Below are 7,268 nucleotides of genomic sequence, written 5' to 3'. Positions count from 1 at the left end.
AGTAGAGTGTGGGAATGGAATATTTTGGGTGCCGCAGCGTGTTAACTCCTCCCCCTTTAAATGTCTGCGTCCCGCAGATTGGATGGCGAAGGGGGGTTCTCGATCCTTCGACTAAGGCGGTTTTCAATTTTTATTTCGGGTAAGTGGATCTTTGCTGTGAGTTTTCTCCAGATGAACCAAATTAGAATCATAAGTAGTAGTAGTCCTGATCCCTCGGATAGCATGAACCAATTCGTTTCAGACTTAAGGAGTTTCAATATTTTCAAGTTGTCTATTGCCATTCCATGTACCAGATCGAGGTTTAAAGCCATGGTGTGGTTCGTGACACTAGTTAGGATTGGTGGGAGCACCTGAACTCCTGAGGTGGTAATGCTTGAATACGTCTGGTTGTTGATTACTACCGTCTCATTGTCTACCTGGAGAATATAGGAACCGTTAAGATTAGCAGTGGTTTTACCTGAACTTATGGTGCCAACGAAATTGTCCAGGAAAATTGTATCCTCTTTGATTATTTCGATGGTGGATACGTTGCTTGTTACGTAAGGGCAACTTGTTTCTCCGCCTTTGAGGAGGCGCGCCAAACAACCGGCCTCCGGTAGCAAGTCCAAGGATTTCTTTTCGCATACCATTGCAGACGATAGGTGCAAACAATCTCCCTTTATGCCATACGTCTCCCGTTTGCTTACAAGGATAGTTCTGTAGGCCAATTCTATCCGATGGCCGTTCCGAATATTAGCTCGTGTGATAAGATGGTTGAATCTTTCTTCCGTGACTTTAGGCAGAGATAAAACATACAGCAATAGCGTGTTGTTAGTGTAGATCGAGGGTGTACTATACTCGATCGCTTCGATGGCATTACTGTATGGAAGGATGTCGATCTCGCCAACAAGCTGGTTAACTTCTTCCTTGCTTAGCAGGTTGCTGTTGACGATGCCAGCCTTGGCCATTTGGCAGGCGCGTATCAGCTCGTTTACGTCTTCTTTCAGAATGGTTATTTTGTTTTGGACATCCTGTTCGAGCCTTTCCCTGATTCTCCGCTCAACGACGTCATTTGTGATCGTCACAATGGTGTTTAGCTTCTGCAATAATTCGCTAGTTTTCTTGAAAATTGCATTGTTTACCTTGTATTGTCTGTTATTATTTTGATTAAGGGAGTTCTCGTTGCTGAGGACCTTATCCCAGTCAGTGGCATCTGGTGAACCGGCTACCCACTTCCAGGCAGACCCTATCCAATTAATGGATCGCTTTGATCTCGCAAGTTTGTGCCCTCTTAGCTCGTTTAAGTGCATGTGAATTCTGTTAAGTTGGAACAGTAGTACCTCTGTTGTTGTTGTTGTTGTTTCATTGAGGTTGCTTAATGAACGCTCCAGTTGAGCCGTTGCCAAGTCATAGCGCTCCAGATCAATTATGTGAATGAGCTTAAAGTGCCCATCGATGATCCAACCGTACCCATCTCGTATAGAAGCCAGTGGTGAGTCTATTTTAAATATCTCATAAGAGTGCGCGGTTGCGCAGAGGCAGATGCTATGAATTATAGTAATGTTAGTAAAAAATTGTATCATCTTAGTGTCTATTTTGCTAGGCTAGTCTATGAAATTTCAAACAGTCATTCATTCATACAATAAATTTCTTAAGAATATTCTAGGAACTTATCCTAATTCGAGTTGCATAGTGGAGGTTGAATTAGTAAAAGCTGGTGGAGTCTATTATGTTAAAAAGGGTTTCCTATTTCGATTAGTTGGGAACCCAGTAGTGAAGTATTTGGTTATATTAGTGGAAGTTTCTAATTCGACTAGTGTTATTGGTTATGGAAAAATTTAAAATCGTTAATTTATTAGTAGGTTTCATGCAAAAGAAAATTATTATTTTTTCTTTTTCTTTTTTTTTTTTTTTGAGAGAGAATCTCCATTCCCTTTTTTTTATATTATTTTTTTTTTTTTTTTTTTTATTGTTTTTTTTTTTATTTTTTGGCGCTTCTTTTTACGCATATTTGCCGCCTTTTTCGCAGCTTATACTTGCATTTATTTTGCAATTTATATTTTGTGACGTATATTTTTTCCATTTGCATTGGAATATAGGTGTTAACTTGACTATGGAAGGTCCGCGTTGATCCCTTTCATTCGTAAGCGTTTATAATTGCAAACGACCTACTCATGGCACGGATGGCTTCACGCAAGTAAGCAGAAGATCATTTTGGGGGAGTTGAACCCCTCCGCATCAGTTATCCCACACCAGTGAGGAAAAAGGAATTGATCCACTATAACTTCAACGGCTACAGGCGCGTTAACGCTTGCATCCGGACCTCCGGATTCTAATGATCTTTAAGCTTCTCATTAACCTTTTGACCAATGTTATCTTATACGTTCTTTACATCCACTTTGTGGAATTTTTTTCCACTTTCCGTGGTAATGGTAACATTTCTGTTCTCGGCAACGGCTTCTTTTTTATAAAGTGCCTTTTGTTTACCTTTTATTTGTTTGTTGGCGATGAATAATTCATCACCGCTATTAAAGTTCCGAGGGGGCGAGCGAGTTTTATTCTTTCTCGCATTTCTACTCTCCTGTTCGTGGAGTAAGAGAGCCTTGATATTTTCGTGCGTTTGGTCCCTAAAGTCTCTCAGGCCTTGATAGTTTATCCGAGCTGTTCTATTGAAGAATACATCCACCGGTTTTCTTTTGGTTATGGAGTGGATTGTATTGTTGTATCTGTCTACGACAATCGCTATCCTCTCCTTGGGAGTCATCCTGGGAAAATCATTAGACAAGCATCGATAAATTTCTATCAAGGTTGAATGTAGCCTTTCTACCTGGCCATTGGCCTCGCTCCGTTGTGTAGGAGTCTGGTAGATTTCAATCCCGAGAGACCTAATGTAATTGAGAACGAGTGGAGTTAGGAATCCCCTCTCGTTGTCCATGACCAAGGTTTTTGGCACGGAAAAATAATGTAAAACATCGGTAAGTTTTCTTCTAATATAAACGGACGACTTATTTTTGATAGGGAACAGTTTGGCAAATTTCGAAAATTTGTCAATACAACTAAGGAACTTCTGTTTTTCGATTTCAAAAATATCCATGTGGATAATCTCACATGGGTGGCTGGGAATTGGTGTCGGTTGGAGATGAGGCTTAGCCGGGTGCCTGTCATATTTGTTAAGCTTGCAGACTTCGCACTGCTTAACATAATCCCTAATTTGTTTTGACATACCTGGAAAGTAGTATTTTTCCAAAACCTGTTCCCGATTTTCCTTTGGATTCCGGTGTGCTCTGCGATGCTCTTCCTCGATTATATTGAAAATTCTGTCTGGGATAGTTACATCTTCCACTAGGCGCTGGGTTATCCTGATTTTATACCTGTGGAAGTTATCCGTATACACGTTTTGCAACAGTTGGATAAATTCCTCAGGGATTTTTATGCCATTTATGACATTAGGGTTAAGGCATTCTTTAAGAATTGGAATGAGGTTCGACCTATCGATGTTTGGTAAAGAAATAAAATATCTGCGGTAACCATGATGCGGTTGCTCATGGCATCGAGATTCTTGACCCACCCTAAATATCAGCTGATTCCTAAAGACGTTTATGGGTACCTCTACATGCGGTATCAGATCGGAATTATCTTGTTCAGCGGAGTGAATCGTTGCCTCCGATGCAGCATCCTCATCATTGTTTCCAATTTCGCTTCCTGACGGTTCAGCCACCACAGAATCCGTTAAAGCGTTAACTTCGGTCTTCAGACGTGAAAGAGCATCGGCAACTACGTTAGCCTTCCCTGGCTTATAAATTATTTCGCAGTTATACTCCTCGATTCGTGCCTTCCACCTTTTTAATTTTGCATTATAATTGCGGCAGCTCAAGGAGAAGGTTAAAGGTTGGTGATCAGTATATATCCTTATCTTTTTGCAACCGTACAAATATGATCTCAAATTATCTAATGCCCATACAATAGCTAACATCTCCTTTTCATTGGTGGCGTAGTTTTCCTCAGTCCTGTTTAGGGAACGAGAAACATATGCAATTGGTTTGTCCGTACCCATATCCCCCTGTGATAGAACTGCACCAATTGCGTAGTTCGATGCGTCAGTGGTCAGGTTAAAAGGCTTGCCGAAATCAGGAAATGACAGAACATCGGCAGAGGTTAGCACACGTTTCAGGTCAGTAAAGGCCTGCAAGGCGGCACTGTCAAGTTGTATTGCTACCTTCCTTGATGCGCTGGCCCTTATTTGTGCATTTTGCCCACGCGTTAGGTTTGTTAATGGCTTAGCTATTTTTGCATAGTCCCGAATGAACTTCCGATAGTAGGAGGTCATTCCCAAAAAACTTTTTAGATCTTTCAAATTGCGTGGTGGCAAGATTGAGTTCATGGCCTCGACCTTTTTTGGATCAGGACGAACTCCTTCGGGGGTGATGATGTACCCTAAAAATTCAACCTCAGTCTGCAGGAAATGTGTTTTTTTCTAAATTCACTTTAAGATTGGATCGTAGCAGTTGAGAAAATACCATTTCGACATTCTTCAAATGATCATCGACATCCTTACCAAACACAATGATATCGTCTATGTAAACGTAGCAGATTTTGCCGATATATTGTTTCAGTACGTCGTCGATCATGCGTTGAAAAATGGCCGGTGCGTTTTTAAGGCCGAAAGGCAATCTCAAAAACTCATACTTCCCATTCATCGTTGAGAAAGCAGTTTTTGGTATGTCGGATTCCTTCATAGGGATTTGATGGAACCCTGAAGTCAAATCAATGGTTGTGAAGTAGCGAGAGTTGCCAAGACTACACAAGGTAGCGTTTATATCCGGAATAGGGTAGGTGTCGGGGATCGTTACAGCGTTAAGCCTTTTGTAATCTATTACCATTCGGTACTGTTTCTCCCCATCGGGCTTAGGTTTTTTAGGAACCACCCAAATAGGAGAGTTATATGGGCTCTTGGAAGGTCGGATAACTCCTTCTTCTAACAACTCGTCAACTTGTCGGTTGACCTCTTCTCTCATACAAGAAGGATAGGGATAGCTTTTGCTATAAATAGGTTCAGGGGTCGTTGTCTTGATTTCAGCTCGAACGCAAGTGTCCACTAATTCCGTCCCGTTTAGGGGTAAGAAAAGATCGCTAAATTTATCAATAAGGTTACGCACTTTTCCTTCTGTGTCAGGAGGGAGATCTTTAGACAACGTATAGTTTACTTGCGTAGATATGCGAGCTTTCAATGGAATTTTGTGTTCGTTTACCTTCAGGATGTTCGATTTCCTATCAACTATAGCACCTATATCCCTAAGTGTGTCGTCTCCTATGATCCCATCAAATGACGTCAATCCTGGGAGCACAAAGAAGGTTGTCTCGGAGTCGCTACTTATGTCTTTAAACAGGTTTAAATTAATTTTTTCTTTTATGAGAATATTTCCGCCAGCTGATCTTACGGAGAAAGGGTTTTCGACCGCATTACCTTGCTTTACGATCGTTCGGCTGATGAAATTTTTATTGGCACCAGTGTCGATGAGAAAGTCTAGGATGCGGCCGTCAGGGAGTACGTACTCTATGTAAGGTACGCTAGATGGCCGTCGGATAAAAAAATTCTCCTCCTGTGCATCTTGTGCATTCTGTAGGTAGTTATTCACTTCGTCGTTCGTGCCCTCTGTTTCTATGTTGAACAGCTTTTGCTGTTTCCGCGGAAGATTGTCTGACCTTGCACCTCGTTTAAAAGGATTTGGTCTATTCATGTAGTTTACCTTACGGGACTGGGTAGATTGGTCTACGTCCATTTTCTCGACGGGTGGCTGAGAGGTTGTTGGAGGATCTCGTTTTGGAGCAGTGTACCCACCTCGTTTTTCGAAGGGATATCGTCGCTCTTGGGGACGGTATGTCGTCCTTGGTGGTGGCGGAGGTGCCTTGTTGCCCTCTAGGCCATGCATGCGTTCTGGCATGGTGTTCATCGGTGCGACAATGCGATTATTGAATCGCGTATTATGCACTGTGTAATTTCTCAAGTTTGTATTTTGTATTTCGAGGCACCTTGAATATGCTTCGGGTAGAGTCTTTGGGCGCTGAACCAGGAGCATCTTCGAGAGATCCCCATTCAATCCGCGGATGAAAACATCCAGCGCGCGGTTCCTGTACGTGTCTATCAGTACTCGGACTGTCTCCTGAGAATATTTCTCAGTTTTAAGTTTATTAATTATTAGGGCAAAGTGGTGGTTCACGGCTCCGTAGAAGTCATCGAGCCGTGAATCCTTTTGGGAGAGTTGGTGGAGTTGGTACTCCAAGGTGCTGATATCACGTTTGTCCACACAATGGAGTGATAGACATTCCTTCATGGCGGCCCAGTCAGTGTCAAAAATACTATAGGATATGAGGGCAGTATCGGCCGGCCCTCGTATCTTTTGGCGAACGTGTTGTAGGATTGCCCGATAGATGGGCTTATTCTTCACTGGCTCGAAATCCGTAAGGATGCTTTCGACAGCGTGCACCCACGACACATACATCGTTGGATTACCATTAAAAATCTGTAGCTCCTTTACGGAGTCTGGAAGCCTCGAGATATCTCTTAATTCCGCCTCAGTTGCTGGAGCTCGGGGTTGAACTGGAACTTCTTCCGCTACTCGCTCCGGGGTAGCAGCTTCTAACAAAGCGATTTTGTTTTGGAGTGTGTCCAAGCACGATGCACGCCTTTCCAGACCATTTAATCGGTCCATAAGTGCATTCACCGCACCTGTCAAATTTGTAACTGTAACCTGGAGTGAATCCATCCTGGAAGACGGAAGAGAAGAAATATGGAAACAACAAGAAATATTACTCACGTAACCAGGATTAACATTTAATTGTTCACTCTAATTTATAGCCTTTATTTAGCTAAATTTTTTCACGTATTGGCTTTTGATTCTTTTTTTAGATATAGCTTTATTTCAGCTAATATTTTTTCACTTATTGGCTTTTAATTCTTTTTGCTTAAATATAGCTTTTGTTTGGCTAATATTTTTTCGCTTATTGGCTTTTAATTCTTTTTGCTTAAATATAGCTTTTGTTTAGCTAATATTTTTTCACTTATTGGCTTTTAATCCTTTCTTTAAATATAGCTTTAGTTTAGCTATTTTTTTCCACTTAATTATCACTTCACTCCAATTAGCTTCACTACTGGTCCCTGCTCGGGCGCCAGTAAAGGACCCCGGGTCCTTGAACACTAAAAAAATTAAAGGGCCAACTTGCCCTACAATGAAAACACAAGACAGGTTAGATTTACAATAATTTATTGATAGGTAATTTATCAAGATAGA

At 41.5% G+C, this 7,268-nt stretch overlaps 1 protein-coding gene across 1 annotated transcript; it reads right to left on the bottom strand.

Annotated features, from left to right (window-relative positions):
- Window positions 1-795: 795 nt before the first annotated feature.
- LOC118755978 lies at window positions 796-6,811 on the bottom strand (the record flags this gene model as incomplete). The annotated part of the gene is made up of 4 exons (XM_036490766.1): window positions 6,795-6,811; window positions 4,497-6,744; window positions 3,351-4,432; window positions 796-1,524 (listed from the first exon to the last, which is right to left on the bottom strand). Coding segments are annotated over exons 1-4 (4,076 nt in total), but the record flags the coding sequence as incomplete, so codon positions are not given.
- Between the last annotated feature and the right edge of the window lie 457 nt (window positions 6,812-7,268).

Source organism: Rhagoletis pomonella, unplaced genomic scaffold (assembly GCF_013731165.1).
Source record: "Rhagoletis pomonella isolate Grant_MI unplaced genomic scaffold, Rhpom_1.0 Rhpom_scaffold_08176, whole genome shotgun sequence".
NCBI classification, from domain to species: Eukaryota; Metazoa; Arthropoda; class Insecta; order Diptera; family Tephritidae; genus Rhagoletis; species Rhagoletis pomonella.
The sequence above is the reverse complement of the archived record's forward strand: the minus strand, read 5'-3'. Positions and strand labels throughout refer to the sequence as shown.